We start from the raw sequence: 19,609 nt of genomic DNA, 5'->3' as shown, positions 1-19,609 counted from the left end.
TTAAAATAAGGTCACATGAGTACTAGGGTCATCCTGTCTCGCTCAGTTGCCCATCTTTTGTTAAATATTTTTTGTTAAATGTTTTGTTACATAGCCTTTTAAAAATGTTTAAATTCTTTTCTCTCACACATGCAAATAAAAGTATGAGGGAATCCAGAAATATCTGAAATGGATGAAGAACCACAGAGCTCTATAGGGAAATAAGTGCTTGCCATGGCAGCTGGAGATAGGCAGTCCTGCTATGATTCAGTCAGACAACGGGCTTTACTGTTCTTCGCCCTTCATTTTGTCACTCCCACCCCAATCCACCTTATTTTTCTAAAGAGTAGAAGAAACATGAGTCTCAAGGAATGAGCGCTGCAGTTCAATGCCAATACAATATGGTCCTTGCCAGCTTACCAGCATCACACATTCATGAACATGAACCAGCTTTAATTACACTGAACTGCAGTGAGAAAAAAGTTTTACAGCTTTAGTGAATCAGACTGTCCTTCCTGAGCTGGTAGCTTCCATGCTGGGGAATTTTATTCACCTCTGCCTAACTGGTGAGCAGAAGCAGCGGGCCTTTTTTTGATTGCTGCCACAGGCAGCTGCTGTGTGTAAATTTGTGCAAGCTACATTGCAACTTCAGGCCTCTCTTTTTTGCATCAGATGTAACAAAACATGCAAGCTTCATGTTTTTCCTTGTGCTGAGTTTCTGCTTTTGTCTGTGGCGCTCTGATTTTCTGCCTGTCCTCAGTGAGCCAAAACCCATTGCTGGACAACTCCCAGTTCCTGGCTGTCTTACCAGGAATGCCGGGGAGGTTTTTTCTAGGCAAAGTTTGCTAGACTTTGCTTTTCTTGTACTGCTGACTTTCACTGGGGGATGATGTAGAAGGTATCTGGAAAGGAGAAAGGCCTTCTGTAGACCAGCTCTATATGCCACATGTCATGCAGTAAGGCAAAGAACAGAATTCCACCTGTAGTTGACCTTGGTACCATTGTGGAAAAATTTCACAGTAGCTAAGGCGTTTGCATAATGATTGAAACAAGCAGTCATGAGCTGATCAACATAGGTATGCATCCTTTTCCTGACCACGGTATGTTCCTTTCACTGCAGGCTGTACTCTTGCTGCAGTTTCTTGGTATAGTAAAATACTTCAAACAGACTGATTTATGGCAGGATGGGAAAGGCATCTGTGCTGAAATGGAGTGGTCTTTTTAGCATTACTGTTTGTTTTCTCCAGATTTTTGTTTGGAGAAACAAAAAAGAGTGTTTTGTTTAAGCCTCTGAAGGGCTTTAAGGTGTAGGTGCTGGTCTTGCTCAGTGCAGTCGTCTTCACTACATGTTGCACTTAGCTGGCAGGTTTTTTTCATTTGCTGAGCTCTCTACTACCCTCTAACTGCTGATTGTGTCTCTTCCCCAAGAAAAGCAAGCAAGAACAGTGTGAACATATAAAATTTAAAAAATCACTTTGCAGGAAAAAAATTGTCTGGAGACTGTGCTGAAGGTACCCAGACTCTCAGTTCAGTAAGGGCTGTGTTGTCTTACTACTTGTGCTGCTACTGTCCCTTCCTTTCTATAATTTCTTCCCTCTTTTTTCTGTCAGTGGCATTTTTTAGCACAAACTGTTCCTTTTGAACAAAAGGAAACTGACTTGCCTTTTGAGGGCCACTGGACTCTTCCTCTTCCCCAGAGGCTTTATTTTTTCATTGTCTGTTGTTTAGTTCTGTGTTTTTTATAAAACAAAACCAACCTTAGAAACCCTAAGAGCAGTGGATTTCCAGGCTCATTTGCAGCTTTTATGGTGCAACTGGGTTTTGGGACTGTGTTGTCCCTTGGCTGCTGCATAGCAGTTTGGATGTGAAAACAGTCTATCTATTCAGTTGGCTGGCTGACATAGCACATCTCACTTTTAGCCCGTCACTGAAGTGACAGGAGTCTGACACACCAGAAGGTCAGGACAGGCTGTATTTCTTTAGAGTTCCTGAATATCCCAGAACTAAATTTGCAAAGCCAAGATTTCAGAATTTAGTGAATGTCAGACTTGAGATCTTAATGCAATCCTTATGGATCTCCTTTGTCTATTTGCCCTGTCATATCATTTTTAGTTACTCGGTAATGTGATAGGAACACACTGTACGTGTAACAGGTTTGCTTACTGACCTGGACATGGGTAGAAAGAGAGCTCTTGTCTTTAGCAGTGGTGGGAGGATTCCTGAAGAAATTTGTTTAGCAGTGAATGGAAAGTACTTGGGCATCTTTCTTGTCTGTGAATAGCTTTTTCCTATGAAAGTTCCCTTAGAAATTGAGATGTGAAGATGATCTCCGGAAAGACAGATGGATGTGTGAGTAGGAAGATTGAAATGGTCTATTTTAGATTATGTATTAAAATCACAATAGCAGGATATTTGCAGTAATGTGAATTTGTGGTGTAGCTGTGGGATAATAGGTAATTGGCATGTTTGTGTTCAGTCATTATTTCTTCTAAGGAAAAGAAATATACATCTTTGTAAGATGTGGTAGAATTAGATAACATCTAAAAATCACTGTGTTCAATTTCTGAATCTTTTGACTGTATTCTTTCACAGCTCTTGATTTTCAGGAGCACACAACTTCTGGTTTGCACTGGAAGATGTACTTAATATCTGGGAGCAAATACACTTGGGGATAAAGTTTGTATGCTCATTAAAATGGCAATAGGTGAGCTCTCTGGTTCTGAACCTTCTCAAAGTTATAACACAGTAAAGCTAGGAAATAACATAAGACAAATAAGGGAACCTTGACCTCAGCATAAAAAGCAAACATAAATCTGTCTGGCTTTGTCTCTCAAAAGACCATGTTGTATGATCGGATGTATGCTGACTTCCAATGTTTTAAGTAACAGATTATGATTAAGAGCTCATTTGGAAAGCAGTCAGGTTTTATTGCCCTTCTGGTTCATAAAGAATTTGTTGGAGATGTGTAGAAGTGTGTGCTTGCTTATGCACATTTCCTGCAGGCTCTGATGAAAATGGCTTTAATGTTTCCTAAAAGGATTTAGCCAGGTCTGGAGGTTGGCCAAGTGATATAGAGAACTGAGCATCTAGAACATCAGTTAAAAATTTAGCTGCATGAGAGCCAGCAATTATGACCATCTGAGGTCATTTTGTGAGCTCCAAGAAACAACTGGAGAAGCATTCTTATCGCCAGCCCTTAGACTTCCATGACCCTTCCTCCCCACCCCCAGGCCCAGGCCCTGGCTGGATGTTCCAGCAAAGAGCTGATGGACTTCAGGGTCTATGGAGTCTGAACTCCCATCTTGTTTTTGGAGATAAATCTGCTTCTGATAGGTGTGGTTATTGTTGAAGTTGGGGAAAGATGCTTACCCTGTGTTTGAGAACTTGCGTATTTAAGGCCCTGGTTACAACAGTATCATTCTGCAGTTCTCTATTCCAGAGGCAACCCCTAGCTACTCTGTTACAAAGAGCCAAATTCTGGGCCTGGGTCTGGGCCTGGTTACTCCATGGAGTCCCAGTAAAGTGGCTGTGGTGTATATTATTGCACATAAGGCAAAACATAAAATTGGGCTCCTTATTGATGAAACACTGGTGATCCTGACAGTCATTATTTGTAATTAATTGCAGTAAAAGGAAAATGGATCACAACTGAATAGTCGCTACTTTATTAATAATTAGACCCTTTTTTTCTAACTGTGGAGTCAATGCTTGGCTTATCTCACAAAATACTATTTTTTACATTAGCAAGAATGTAGTGAGCACTCTGTTGCCTTTTACAATAATCTAACTGAAAAGCTGATGAAAATTAGAATGACTAATACTTACCTCTTGTGACAACTGATTTTGTGTATGTGTGTTTTTAAGAAGTTCCTGCTTAGGTACAGTGGTCATAATCACCTTTTACCTTCTGTTTGATTTGTTTTGTTCTGGCTGGGGTGCCTGAAGCTCCTTTGCTTAAAGGTTGGTCCAGCTTAAGTGAAATTAATGTGTCTACACTTTGTGCAGAGTAGATTTGTGTCCGGGTTAGGAGTTTGGTAGTTAAGACTTCATTCTTGTCTTCTGACACTCTGTGGTCTTCCATGCAGCTTGTACTTGAACATATTAAGACATGTATTTTATGGAGTTACTTACTATAGATCACATTTGAAAATGTGATACTTTTAACCTTTCTTCACCCCCAGCTGTGAGGATAAGATTGTGTAAACTTCTGACTCGCATCGATTCATTGGGATATGCAGTGCTATTTAAGACCAAGGTGTTGTGGTAGCACAGAACGACTGGAGCTGGTCCTGGAGGCTGGAATTTGCGAATACAAATTCATTGTGAACTGTGCATCTCCTTATGATAAGATGGTCATATTATTGATGATTCTAGTGCAAGGGTACACCTAAGAGGATAGCAATCTCCTTTCAAGTAGGGCATTGTCACGTTGTAACCCTGGCTTGCAACTAAGCATGTTGCAACTTCTCGCTCACTACCCCTCCCCCCTGCCCCAGGTGGGGTGAGGGAGAGAATCAGAAGAGTAAAAGTGAGAAAACTCATGGGTTGAGATAAAGACAGCTTAATAGGTAAAGCAAAAGCCACGCAAGCAAAGCAAAGCAAGGAATTAAGTCATTACTTGCCTTCAGCAGGAAGGTGTTCAGTCATCTTCAGGAAAGCAGGGCTCCATGACATATAACAGTTACCTGGGAAGACAAACACCATAACTGCAAATGCCGCCCCCCCCCCCCCCCCCCCCTTCTTTCTTCTTCCCCCAGCTTATAAATACTCAGCATGACATCATATGGTATGGAATACCTCTTTGGTTAGTTTGGGTCACCTGTCCTGGCTGTGTCCCCTTCCAGTTTTGTGTGCCACTCCAGCCCTCTCACTGGCCAGGCCTGAAAAACTGAAAAGTCCTCAACTTAGTATAAACATTACCTAGCAGCAACTAAAAACACCAGAGTGCAATCAACATTGTTCTCATACCAAATCCAAACCATGGAACTGCACCACCTACTAAGAAGAAAATTAACTCTATCCCAGCTGAAACCAGGGCAGCTGTATCTTTTGAATGACTCTGAGGACCTTTTTCATCTCAGTCACTTTTTGCGTGTACAGAATTCAGAGGATCTTGGTATCTAGGATGACTGCCACATGATGAAAAGACCATGGAGAATTAGAACATTGTAGTCACACAATATTTTGTTCATGAGTGTGTGAAGTGGTTGTCTGGCCCAGTGCAGAGAGAAATCAACCAGGCTGTTACCCAGAGTACTCAAACAAGAGCTTCCAAGATTGAACTGGGGTAGTATACCATATGAAAGGATGCTCTCCAGGGTCACTTGACCCATTGCCAATTAATTGTAACAGAGTAGGCTAGTGAAAAATAAAACAAAGCTAGAAATATTTCCCCCCCACTCTCCCCATTTTCCCCGGCTTGACTTTGTTCCCAACTCTTCTACCTCCTCCCCCTTCCCTGAGCCATGCAGAGGGATGAGGAGCAGGGGCTGCAGTTCAGTTCTTAACACTTTGTCTCTGCTGCTGCTTCTTCCTCATGCTCTTCCCCTGCTCCAGCCTGGGATCCATCCCATGGGATACAGTACTTTATAAACTTTTCCAGTGTGGGTCCTTCCCACACGCTGCAGTTCTTCATGAGCTGCTCCAGCATTGGTCTTTTCCACAGGGTGCAGTCATGCGGGAAAGGACTGCTGCAGCGTGGGTCCCCCATGGGCCACCATTCCTGCCAAGGAGCCTGCTCTGGCATGGGCTTTTCATGGATTGTAGCTTCCTTCAAGGCACTTCACCTTGCTCCAGCGTGGGGTCCTCCACGGGCTGCAGATGGATATTTGTTCCACTGTGGACCTGTATGGGCTGAGAGGGACAGGCTGCCTCACCGTGGTCTTCACCATGGGCTGCAGGGGAATCTCTAGAGCATGGAGCACCTCCTCCCTGTCCTTCTTCACTGACCTTTGTGTCTGCAGAGCTGTTTCTCTCACACTTTCTCACTTCTCTCACAGCTGTTGCAAAGTACTTTTCACCCCTTCTTAAACATGGTGTCAAAGAGGTGCTACCAGTGTCACTGAAAGCTTTGGGTAGCAGTGGGTCTGTCTTAGAGCTGGCTGGAGCAGGCTCTGTTGGACATGGGAGGCAGCTGCTTTTGTCTTCTCACAGAAGCTACCCCTGTAGACCCCCTGATACCAAGACCTTGCTATATAAACCTAATAGAACTACTTAACTTTTCTGTAAAATAGTTTAAATACCGGATTTGTGGCAGAGGCTTGAACTTGAGCTTCTTTTAGAAGGGTTCCATAAACACTTGTCTGTTGGCTGTTATGCAGTGAGTTTGTCTCTTTTGAAGCCTTCCTGGGAAAAAAGAAAGTCCCATTTCTGTGGATAGTTTTGGTTTTAATACATTTGCATTTTCCGAAATGTAAACATTAAAAAACCCCACAAATGCACACACAAAAAAAGTGAAACACGCAAAACCCCAATGAATCCTGAATGTATGTTTGTTTTGAAACTTAGTTTGTGCAACATGCTTAAGGCAGTCATTGTTACTTCCCCAATTACAGCATCCTTAAATTGGTAGAATTGGAGTTATCAATATGCTTCTCATGCCTGAAGCTAAGAAGACGTTTTAAAATCTGCTGCATACCCTGGGCTTGAAACCTAATTTCTGCAATATGAAGATGTAAAAAAAAAAAAAAAAAAAAAAAAAAAAAAAAAAAAGAGGAAAAAAGAACTAAAAAAGAGGCTGGCATTTGTGGTATTTTTGTAGAATATAAAGTAAACAAGCAAGCAGCAAAAAACAATGTAGTTTCTGTAATACAGCTTGCCACAAAGGATGACTACTGATTCAATACACTCTTAATTAAATTTTAAGAGCCATTACCCAGTTTTGCCAGCAATATGCTACTACTTAACTCTGCAAATCCAGCTAATTGAATTTAAATGCTTCAAATGAGGATGAATTCACAAGTAGGCAGTTGACAAAATGCAGTTTAGTTTTTGGTTATTTAAAACATAGCTGACTGTAAAATGCCTGTGAAATTCACTTTACCTGTGCTTCATATGCCACACATACAGACTGATGGATTGCTTTACTGATAACCAGCAAAATAGATGGACTTGATCAGCTTTCACAACTGGAAGTGTTCACATCAGGTGAGTGAAAGGCCTTTCTTGGACCCATTGCACAAGAGCAGGTTACTCAGCTCTTTTCATCTTTTAATGCATTGATTGTCTATCTGGAAAATAGTGCTGGTAGTAATACTGCTCTCTTTCTGGGACTCATTTGAATTGTTGATTTAGATTAAACTTTTATTCTTCACATCCAGCTCATTACAAGATAGTGTTCTGGAGCTGGGAAGTGCTACTATTGGGCAAGTTGTGTTAGGTCTGCGTATGGAAAGCTGCAATTCCTGCCCTTTCTGAGCCACCTAGGATTGAGCTGTGCAGTAGTTCCTACTGATTTTTTTAAAATGATAAATTCTGTGCTGCTTACCTTAAAACTTAGGAAGAATCGTTCTCCAAAGGCTGTGGCTTACAAATCATACACTATAGAATTCTGTTGAATTCATGGCATCCGCTGTGACTCCCCACCACTCCAACTATTCTTTGTGACTCCCCTTTAAAAAAAATATGTCCTGAGATCTGAAGTACAGTAAATACATCACTGAGAAATTGCTTTTTTTATTCTCTGGTATTGTATCTTCTGGATCTCATCTTTTTCCATCTAGCGTAAGGGGAAAAAAGGCTGTTCTGTATGTGAAGCAGCACATTTCTAACAGTTGACAGGGACAGTTTCCTGTTGATTACCTGAACTGCTATCTCTGTTCTTCTGTCATAATGTCCACAAGGCACTGAACAGAACTGGAAGACTAAAATAATATTTTTGTTTAAGATTAAGTTTAATATACATCTGTGAAGTAAGCTAGTTCGTAAAACCATAGAAATCTCAAGTTGGACGGTACCCGTAAGGATCATCAATCCAACTCCCTGCTCATGGCAGGACTACCTAAAACGAAATCATATCACTGCATGGCGGGGGGGTGGAACTAGATGATGTTTAAGGTCCCTTCCAACCCAAACCATTCTAGGATTCTGTGACACAGAGCATCATCCAGTTATACTATTGTATTTCACACTAATTTCGAACAAGCGTTACTACGGCATATTTATGCTTCCAGAAAATGTGCAGCAGTCATTTCGCAATTGCAGTGCCTTTTGATGCAAGTAACTTTTGATCCTTTGCAAAGACTATTGTAAAGAGTTACCCTGCTGAAGAAGCTGGACTTGAAGCAGTAAAATGGAGAGCAGAAACTGTCCCAGTGGCTTTAGCAGAGACTTCCTGCATGGAAGGGGGTGGTCAGTCACTGGCTACTTCCTCAATAGTACATTTGGCACCCTTGGGTTTGGTGCTGCCATTGTACTTCTAAAGCCCTAGGATTCATGATAGCTTTTGTTGCACTACATGGAACTCATCTTTCTGTTCTCTTGTGTGCACAAGGATGCTATAAAGGCTTAACTCGACAGTGATTCTTCTTCTCCTCTTTTGAGGAAGTTTGTTTTGGTTTGGTTTTGAGTGGACTGTTTGCAAGGGCTAGCTTTTATAAGTGCACTGAGCTCCCATAGATCATACTGGGCATTCAGGAGGATTAAACACTTACGAAAATGCCTTTACCCTGATCCCAAACCTCTTGAATCTCTGGTTAGACTGGTGCTACAAAAATTTACCCTAATCTCACCCCATAGTGGAAGGTAGAGATGGGGAAGTGAATGAGAAAGTACTTACTATTTTGCTACTTAATAGGGTATAAGCTGTTCTTAATTTGGCTGTGGAACAGTATTGCTTAATTTTTCCATGAAATTAAGACTCTAACGAGTCTTGTACTATGGAGAAACATTAACATGAGAGATAAGTAATGCATCAACTTCAGGAGGTTGGTCTTCATCAAATTTTCAACTGGGTTGTTGCTAAGTAGGTACAAATCCTAAGTGTAAGAGGAGAGTTTAGCTACACCACTCTCCAGTTTGTGTTTTTTACAGAAGGAGAAAGACTTTGTAGTCTGAAAGCCATCTGTTGTTTTTTGGAAAATAAAATTCATCATAGTTTAAGTCAATAGTAAAGCTTGTGCGGCGTTTAAATCTGTACATGCAGTGCTTGGTTAGGAGTAAAGCAGACCCTGCAGCGCAGTGCCTAAATACACCTTTGGCGAAGAAATCAGCAAGGTGCCAGCAATCAGCCCTGAGTTAACTGCAAGGTATGGCAGGAAGGCAGCTGTTAATAAGGTTTTTAAGGTCAGTTTTTTCAGGCAAAATTGGGTGTATTTTTTTCTCTCATGTTTTCTTTCCTTGTATAATTTCTATATTTGTGTAATTTCCTTGTATAATGATGTGAAAGATATATATTTCCTTATCATTTGATTCTTTTCTCTGTATAAAACCTGTAGAGATGGAATCAACTAATCTTTTCAGCCAAACTGTATGTGGATCTTAATTGTTTTGTTGAATTTTGCATTTCTAATGTTTAAAAAAGAGTTAGATTTGATGATTATGTCTAGAGATTAATTTGCAGATATGCCATTTTGGTTGTGAATTAGCATTTTTCACTTAAATGGGAGTGGTTAATTTTTTGCGTTGAATGGTTTAGGCTTTTTGTTAAGATACTTGTCAGTTGTGATGTGGACTCTAACCCATAGCATCTGAAGTTTCAAGCTATGTTAAGTTGGATCCATTAAACTCCTACAGGAAGCTAGTGCCTTTGTGCAAGACTGGGTGCACACTAAGGCGATCTTAGTGAGCTATTCATCTGGTCTTATTTTTCATTGGCTTACTGATTCAGCCTTCTTTGCTACCTCTGCCATGCATCTCAAAAGTGCTCCGACATCTATGCAATGGTCAAAACACTCAGTTTAATAGAAGAGTCTCTACACCCTCATGACTCTGCTTTCAGTATAGTGATTTCTACCTTGTAGTAGTGTTTTTCTCTTGCTCCTCCGAAGGCTGCCTTGCTTAATTTTGTCCACAGTGAATGTTGTGTGTAAACAAACCGCTCTCTTCCTTTCCCCGCATAGCATGTGATCGCCCCCCCTTGTCATGTCCTCCTAGAGTCACATAATTAATTAAAGGGTGTTTATACATAGATGACTGTAATGTTTATGTTGCTATTAAATTTTTGCAATGGCATCTGCCACTGCCTAATAATATGAAGAATGGCAAACAGAAAATTTGGCTTACGGGAGTGAACAGTGGAAGGGAAGGATGGAAACTAGAGTAGTCAATAGCATTCCAAGACACATCAGATGGGTCCTATAAAGAGTCGATTTGCTTCTAGCAGCAGGTTTTAGAGAGAAGCAGTGAACTGGATTTCTGCAAATCATCAACAGTAGTAGTTTGTACTAGGCCTGGTTATCAGTGTTCTGCAAATGCCGTCATTTAATTTTGTCAATTCTGTATGTTCTAGAGTACAGCTCAGCAAATGCATGCAAAAGAGATGAAGCTTAAGCTAGCCGCTAAGGTATTTATTTTAGCTGAGAGCTGAGTCCTGCTGCAGAGAGTATTGCCTTCCTTGGTGTCCCTCCACAGATTCTCTTTTCAACCTGTATTATCTGGTCCACATGCTGAAAGCAGCATGTGTTCTTGCATTAGTTTCATTGGGCCTAGAGTTTCCCTGGCTGCCATTCCCATCCAGAGGGTCATACCATCTGTAGGCATATTACCTCCTTTCCTCTCCCTCTACTTTCCCAAGTGTGACATGGCATTTAAAAAAAAATAATTAAGAAAACAGATATTTCTATTTAGAAATTAAATTTCACAATATTCTTGCTGGGGAAAAAGCCACATTCTAAAATGGAGCCCTGAGCATTGTTTGTTCCAGTGGTATGGTTATATTGTTAAATGAATTCAGATGATTAGAACAGAGAAAGTCATACATGCTATAAAGCCTACCGGCCACTCCAGTAGCAAGTGTTGCGAGGCTGGATGTGTGGGGAAGAAGGCAAAGAATTCCCCCTAATATCTCACTGGTGTTGAGGCACAGAACTGTGTTCTGCTGTGCTGTCATCTGATGATGATCCCGTTAGAAATGTAATCCCAGGGGAGAGAAAAAACAGGTAAGAATTGTACAGAATGCCCTCTAGCATCTCAGGAGCACAGATCTGCAAATGTATGTGTAATGACTGTACCAGAGCATGACACTAAAGGTAACATTGCGAATCTTGTTTGTACCTGCAGCTACTTGCTCTGGTGAATAGGTATGCTTATCTCTACTGGTGTTACCAGTCCTTTCTGGAGAGGTAAAGGTGGATTCTATTCTGGTTTCAACATTGCCCTGCTTTTTTTTTTTTTTTTTTTTTTTTTTTTTTTTTTTTTTTTTAGCTTTGGAATAGCTGGTAGCATGCAACTAGAGCAATACTAGATCATCTTTTAATTCCAGGCCAGAAAAGTGGCAATTTTTTTCAGATTCTGTGGAGATTACTGTGCTATGAAAATATCTGGACCACTCTGATGAGCGTAGTTAATGCTCCTTTAGAGTATACAGTTCCTACCGTTAATTTCACTAGCATGATTTCTTTTGATCAATTTCTTTGAATTTAGTGAGGCTCCTCATAAACTAAGCTGCCTTCATGAATTTGTCTCTAAATGTAGGAGTAACATCTCAGCCCTTTAGTAGTCTAGTTTCCAAGGACTATAGTTACACAGATGAAGTAGAATGCCCGCAAGTGGTTAATCAGGCAAGACATTTTCCCATCAAGTTTTTCCCATCATATCAGAGTAAACGTCTTCAGAAAGATAATATTAAATATGCCAGGTCTGCATTTGAGTATAGGTTCGTATTCCTTGAACCTCCTGGGGGATGACTATGTGAAGAGAAACATAGTATGATTTAGGGGGCCTTTAGACTTGCATTGTAGTCTGTGCTGTGGCATGTATCCTGAAGCTGGAGAACATTTCACTCATGAGGAGGAGGAAATGAGAACAGAACCTGCCTAAGAATCTGTGGCTGAAAGACATCATCAGCACTGTTTTCATGACACATCCAAACATAGCACCCTACAAGCTACGATCAAGAAATTTAACTCTACCCCTGCCAAAACCACTGCAATTTAAAACACCTTGAGAAATATCTGTGTCCCCTCTATCTCATTTCCTTGCTGCACTTGCTCTTTAACAGTGAGTGCTGTGTCTGCAAAGCGATTGTCATTCACCATATCCTGCAAGGCAATGGCATGGATATGACGGGAGATTTTTACAGAACAAGAAGTAGAAAATGTGCTAGAAAAAATGGGGCAGAGCTAGAATTTATTGACTCATATATATATATATAGCATTTCCTTTCTGGTGTTTTGGTTTTGCCTTTGTGATTTTGTTTAATTTTTCCCCCGACATCATCTTACTTCTCACTTTTAAACAGTCGAAAACACCATAACACATACCAAAAGATCTAAATCTGGATGTTAGAAACTTATATTCAAAGTTGACATTTGTTAGTAAAGCTTTTAAAAAAAAGTAATTGTCTGGTTTTGAAACCTAGCAAAGGAAAATTAATTGCAATTCTATAGTGAAAGTAGTTTCGCTTTCCATCAAAAGCTGTTCTTTTGAGATGGAGAATTTCCATATGCACAGCCATTTAAAGCTATCATGAGACGGAGTTTTCTTAATGAAACTAATTGTTTTTCCAGTCATGTTGTAATTAACAGAATTGCATATACAAGCACTTCAGAAGGCTGGTCTGTGCTCGTGACATGGAGGCCTCCTTTTTGCTTTTAGCTCTCACATTCCTGAGAGCTTCATGTGTTCTTCCTAAGGCAATCACTGGTGGCTGCTTTGCCTCAACAATTACTCTTCCTGTGAGCTATTGCAGATAATACTTCTTCCCAAATAAGCTGAAAGCAGGTAATAGTTGTGTCCCAAGCACTCTGGCAGAACAACAGTCTGTGAATTGCCCTGGTGAGGAACTGAAAATGAAAGAGGTTTGTATGTGCAGTTTGGAAAGTGGTTAATTCAGATCATTTTCATTCCTCAAAAGTCAGGTACAGAGGTGCTCTCTTTGCTTGCAGTTTCAGTGCGAAGAATGGAGAAAAGCAGATTTCTATGCTGTATATTGAAGAGTCCATCATCTTCTCTTTTCTTTTTACTCCCTTTAAAAGCCAAGTTGTCAATTGTGATGCCGGGGCATCTTGTTCTGTACTGCTGCATATATCAGAGGAGTTACTTATTACTATTATTCATTACATATTAACCCTAGCAGGGTTTAGTGTAGCAGCATTTTTAATTCATGAGATGAGGAAACAGTGCATGCAAATGCTGTAGTCTTAGAGCACTGGGCAGAAGCTTTCACTGAACACAAGAAAATCAGTGGGCAGGTGGTTGCAACATATGCACTGTTTTATTCACAATATCATGGAGTGCCACCAGCTTCCCTGGTCCTTATCATTTGATCAGTCTGGTTTTTGTTTCCAAATACATGGAAGATGATGTTGCCTCTGTTTATTTAGACTGTGTCTCAGCGGAAGAGTGTTGTCTCTATTGCTTGGATATACTGAAACGGCAGGTAGGGTCCAGGAAAAAGTAAATCTTGCCTAGGCCTCTGAAGAAGGAATCTAGAGAAGGGTTTGAGAGACCTGTGTTCCTGTCCCAGCTCTGTTGGTAGCTGTGAGCTGGTGCCATTGAGCTTTCATTACCGTCATGGTGGAATGACAGCAAAGGTGTTTACCTTCCATGGTAGAAATGGCCTGAGTGCTGTAGGAGGCCTTCATCTATATGCACAAACTAAATGAAAGGCCCTTCTGTTCCTGTATCCTTGAGTCTCTGTATTTTAGGGTTTTGTATTTAGATCTGAGAAAACTGCTTTATACTTGCAACTTTCCTTGGACAGGTGGACTGTGGGAGGGAACAGAAGGACAGAGACGTTCTCTTAAAAGCACTGCTAATTAAACATTTGGCATAAGAATCTATTTTGTGTTTCTAGATAAGTTACACTAGTTCTTAGTTATTCAGAGTTTCCGTGGCTAATGCTACAGGTAACCAAATAGATTCCTAGTTACAGTTTCATTGCTTATGATCCCTTTCTTGAAATGAAGAGTAAAATCTGTCTTATAGACTAACCATTTTGATGAATAGATTAGAGCAGCTTTCAAGTGTGTCATATGCTGAACTATTCCCATGGAAGCCGATGGGAGTTCTAGGAATCAGCATGTGGTCAATTGCAAAATATTTACTGCAATACAGCAGAAAAAGAGCCCGATGTTCATGTAAAGCAGTCCTGTTTCATATTGGTTTTTTCCTTCTGCAGGTGAAGAGCCTGCATTTTGCTCATCTGGCTTTCTACAGGAAAAGCAGTGTGAGTTGAAGTTCTAATTTGTCTTTGGGCTGAGGTGGTTCAACAACTGGAGATAATAATAGAATAGAAATGTTAAACAGCACAGGTCTGGTGTTATGTTGAGAAGGGAGATGGGTGTGGAGGGACCAGGATTCTTTTGAGTTTTGTTGTAAATGTATTTGGTTTTAATGCGGACTATGAAAATGTACCAGGAAAGTGCTTGTAACATTATTTAACATGTTAGGTAGTGCCTGACAGCATTGGCTAGAGTGGCAAAAGTAAAGCATTGGAGGCTGAAGCTGCTGGTATACATGATAGCTCATGCAGGGCAGCACAGCATGGCTTGATTTGGAGTGTAGAAGCCTTCAGTGCTTTGTGCCCTTTATTTCTTCCATCTGTGCTTAAAGAGGTAAGAGATGTTGCTGTTAAAGTTTCTGAGTGGCGTAGGAATGAAAAGTAGTGCCATGCCTGGCATTGCTAGGGTTTCTTTGCTGCTGGTGCTCCACTTTGAGGAGCTTATTCACATGTCACTGTTGCTGATCTTTCTGTGCTTTCGTATTGCCTGCTGAAGAGAGTAAATTGGCTTACAGAAATGTGGTGTTAATGAGGGTGTTTTGTTTCCTCACAGCGTCTCTGTGAACAACTGTCAGTTGCCCTCACTGAGTTCACAGTGAAACATCTGCTGTTCCTGCAGCTATGTTTACAAGCACGTGCTGTTCCTTTGTGCCAGCCCCTTCCCGTTTGGAAGTCATGTTTTGCCCGGCTCATCTGGCCTGTTCTGAGAACTGGAGCTGAGGAGCACTTGGAGTCTAGATCGTCAGCTAAACCCTGTGTGTTTCTTCTACTCCAGTGCTCCATAGCAGTCATGTACAAGATCTAGTAGCATGTGTGTGTGTAAGACTCATTCAATGAAGAAAGAGTGTGGAAGTTAACACAGGCACTATCTTATGCTGTGGCTTCCAAAACAGGATTGGGCTCAGTGGTGCATGCCATTATTTTCTTCTAAACAATGCAGTCTGCAAAACTGCATCTGCAGTGTATTACAATATTCTTTATCGTTTGTTAATAGAAAGCGTATGTTACAGCCTTCATGTGGACATATTTCTCATGACGGATTTGTCATTATAAACAGCTAGTAATAGCACAGCAGATGGCAAGAAACAGCATAATTTCTTGTGGGAGTGTGATAATGGAAAGGACAGTTTTCTTTGGGGACTATCACCACCTTATGCTTTGTACCTAAAACAAGTTATCTTGTTTTCACTCTGAATTCCTCCCTCATTAACATGGCAAAATATTAGGGATGTCTGAAATGGTCTTGGAGGGGGGGACCAGGGGGAAGAGGACCTGGCTTGATTCTTAGTACAGGTTTGAACAGCATCTCATGTTCTCAAAAGTTTGGGAAAGATTATGAGAATTCTTTTCTCCTAGATTCAGGGTAATTATTTACTTACTTTTTTTGTCACGGATTGAACTGATACTTTTCATGGCTGATTTGGGGTGTTGAATCACTGTCTGAGCTTTTCTTTTCACCTGACTCTCCTCTTATGCTGATGACTGATCTTGAGATCAGATATATTCCACATGAAGAGACTCTTTGTGCAATGAGTTACTTCAGGTAAGGCTATAGACACACAGCTTGCTTGACATCTCTGTGAGTCACTGATGAACATGTGCAATATATATATATATGCACACACCAGTTCCACTGAGAACTGTAGTCCAAAACAATCCCTGCCACAGATGCTGAGTCCTGGGTATCAGTGGTAGTAGTGTGTGTTTCTGTCTCCACAAAGACTGGGTAAATCTCCGCTGTAGCTATGAAATCAGTGGCTCAGATGGTAGCCACTGTTCCTGGATATTGACTGCCAGACTGAAAATCAGTGTAATTTCTGTAATGTGACTGCATTTAATTTAGGACTGTGAGCTGTCTTACATATAGTTCAGTATGTGATTAACAATAGGTAAATGTCAGTTTCTGGTTTTACTCGCCACCTTCACATTAGTTTGTTCTGGTACTGCATATTGCTAAGAGCCGTTTAACTGCTTAAGGTAGTTCTCAATGAGCTGGTATGTGGTTCAGTGGCTGTCCTAGAGAAAAAATGCGTAATAGTTCCTGCTGTTTTTTTAATGCAGCCTTATGTTTTAAATGGTATCAGTTGATGGTCTCCCAAAAGATGGAACTTTCAAATTTCATACTGTTGACATAGTTTAATAATGAGGTCACTGTTCCCATGTGATAGTTGAACACCTACTATGATCTCAGCTACATCAGGTTATTTACAGTACTTACATTTGGCCACCTATTTTAATTAAGGTTACCAGGTGTTCCAGGTTGGCCAAATGAGCCCTGGATTTTCTGTTTCACGAGTCTCTCCCAATGTGAGTTTATACCATTTTCTTCCTTTGAATCTGACTGCCATCATATGCTATGTATTTTTTTCTTTCTGTCCTCAGTGGAGTTTTATGTGCAAGATAGTTTTGTGATTTTGTTTCTTTTCTTTGCTTTTTGTTTCTTTTGGGTTTTACTTTTATTGTTTTTATTGCCACGCTACTGTGCATTCACCTCTGTTCTCTGACAGGCAGAGCATTTTGCAGGGAGAGCAGGCAGTGTGGAGTTTTGTGATAGGTGAGTTTATTCCACAGTCTCAGACTAGCTGTTGAAAAGATGCTCCCATCTGCAGAAGGCAAGATTATTTACCCTGTTAGAGGGAAGTCACTGCACCTTAGAAGCAGAACAGCTGATTGTGATGTTCATATTCTGCCTTGCTCCCTGGGCTGAGGAAGCATCTGGGAAAAAAGACACTAGGAATTTGCATTGTCTTGTGACCTGCAGAAAACCAACGCAGTGATACTAGGCCAAGTTCACCCAGTAGCATGAAGAAATCACTCTGCTCAGTAACAAGAGCCAGAGCTGTGTAGGGTGGCTTAGCAGCTGTGTCTGGGTTGAGGTTTTCAAGTGTTTTACTCCCAGGAAAGCATTAAAACAATGGCTGGGTCTTTGAAAGCTTTCAGTGCGTTTGGAGATCTGGTTGCTTTTGTAAACTGGGACCCAAGGACAGCAGTTGGAACTGGCCACTGCTAGCAGCTGCCCACTACTGGTCAGTTAGTTAGAGCGCCTGCAGAGAGGCTGACCTTGAGGAGTGAGATTTCAACATCTTCTCCTATTCCTGTGTCTCCTCACCTTGTGCCAGATTTGAGAAGCCTAGCAGACTCTGTAGCTGGTGAGTTTGCAGATCAATTAGAAAACAAGACAAAACAAATGAACAGAAAGTTTTTAATCTTATCCCACCCTGACCTTTCCTGACTGCATCACTAGATGTTAGAGTGTAAGGTATTACAGCCTACTGGTTTCTGACTCTGTATGGGATTTGAATACCTATTTTGTTACTGTAATCTACGTAATGATACAATTAACATAAATTGGTATAATGATAGTATGAATCAAGACAGCTGGAAAAATCTGTGAAATGTTGATAATGTCATCAGAGAGGTTCAGTCCAGCAAAACTGTGTTGTTATTTTACCTCGTTAAAGCCCTTCTAGTAAACAGTAAAACACAAGTTCCTGTAATGAGCTTCTTTTCAGTGCCTAATTAAATTTCTATAATTTTCTGTAGTAGGTCATGCTGTCCATTTCTGTCTTCTACAGAGCTTTAGCTGATGAATATCCTTACCTTTTATATTGTCATCATGACAGAGAAGGTCCCCAGTTAAATATTTAAGTATCTAGTATTTAACCTAAACAATAAAGCTGAACCTGTGTAGACCCAAAATCTGATTATCCTCCGAAGTATATGCTCTGCAGATCTCTTGAAATGTCACAGGGTCACATGCATGACACATGGCACCTTGCCTCCCCCACTGTAGGACTGTTTTGAATTCAGGCAAGTTTGTTTCTTTGGGCAGCACACTGCAGAAGATCTACCTGTTGAAGTTCCTGACTTGTGCTGCAAATCATAAAAAAACCCCACCTGGTTCCCCTTTACTGTTTTGTTTTGTTGTTTTTTTTTTTGGGGGGGGGGGGGCAGTGGGTGTGTGTGTGGGGCGGGGGGGGTTAAGACCTCATTCTTTTTGTGTTAAAACTGTACTGCTAGGTACAGGTTTTCAAAACAAGACAGTATACATTCTAACATTACTGCAGCCTGAAATTTTGGCAGCATAGCAGTGTTCTGAAGACAGTTGAACTGTGCGCATTGGTACGTCTGAAAGAAAAGAATACTCTGTACACTTCCATAGACTGATCTGTGCATCATCATTTCCGCGATCTCTAATATTGTAAGTTGATATCATGCTTTTTTTTTTTTTTTTTTTTCTCAGCTAAAGTGAGCAAGCAGTTTTGAAAGAAGCTCAAGGTTATGGTAGAAGGCTACTTCCATAATAGAATAGAAATTATGGTTAAAGCAATGCCTGGAATCCTAGAGTCCAGTTATCTATGACATTTTTGTGTGTGTGAAGCAAGGAACTATCCTGCAACCTGGCATTCAGCACATTAGGGAAAAAGCAAACCACCCTCTGGGCTTTCTGAAAGAGTATCTTTAGAACAAGATTTTCAAAAGAACAGGGCACAAGTAATTGGAGGAAGTAATTTGTATTACACTGTATAGGTAACTGAAGAGCTTTGTGAGCATGTGATGAGGAGTCCTGGGTTTCCTGTTTCAGTATTTTCTTGAAGATAAACATTGCGGTTCACTATAAGGTGGTACCTTATGGCCCTGTATGATCCTTTTTTGTTGCACAAAACTAGAGTTTCTGTGGTACCAGTTCTGTTGTGAGTCTAGGTGTAAAAACCTGAAACTTTTTCATATGATGACCTTCAGAAAAAGGTGAGTCTTCTGGACAAGCTTTTGGAAGCAACACTTTAAATAGAAGCATCTTTAAATTGCAGAGACTTCCAGAAAGCAGTTGAATTTGGTGGCTGTTAAGGGTTTATGGGTGTGTGTTGAACCAGTTGGGTTTGTTTTCTGACATTTTGGTTATTGTTGTTGCATTGTTTTGTTTTATACAAGTATCAAATGACTAGTCTTTTAAATCCTTGCCTGCCAGAAAGGCAAGAATAATTACCTTTCTTTAAAATACGGAGAAATGTATCAACAGAGAATAAAAATAAATTTCTAATGGCTATAAGGAATCGTAGTGGTAGAATCTGTAGAATTAGCTCTCAATCCTAATGCAGAAGAATAGAGAGTGCTCGAAATGTGTTTTGGACTAAATTCAGTGCTTTTAGAATAGCATGGCCAGACCCTGCTTAATCAGTGTTCTTGGTGAGGTGAAAATTACAGTCCCTCTCTCTCAGGGTCTGGCAGACTGCCTACAAATATACGTCA

General features: G+C 40.6%; 1 protein-coding gene across 2 annotated transcripts in view; it reads left to right on the top strand.

Moving 5' to 3' along the window:
• Positions 1–19,609, top strand: part of PITPNM3 (PITPNM family member 3) — a 119,021-nt gene that overhangs the window by 46,936 nt on the left and 52,476 nt on the right. Inside the window, exon 3 of one of the 2 annotated variants that reach the window (XM_037411026.1) lies at positions 14,258–14,305. The exons of the other annotated variant lie outside the window; for it this stretch is intronic. Coding sequence (XP_037266923.1) covers positions 14,258–14,305 — 48 coding nt within the window. The remainder of the gene's footprint in view (positions 1–14,257; positions 14,306–19,609) is intronic. 2 annotated transcript variants of the gene reach the window in all.

The sequence above is a fragment of the Falco rusticolus genome, chromosome 1, assembly GCF_015220075.1.
Source record: "Falco rusticolus isolate bFalRus1 chromosome 1, bFalRus1.pri, whole genome shotgun sequence".
Classification (NCBI taxonomy): domain Eukaryota; kingdom Metazoa; phylum Chordata; class Aves; order Falconiformes; family Falconidae; genus Falco; species Falco rusticolus.
Note: the sequence above shows the minus strand (reverse complement) of the source record. Positions and strands in the feature narration are given on the sequence as shown.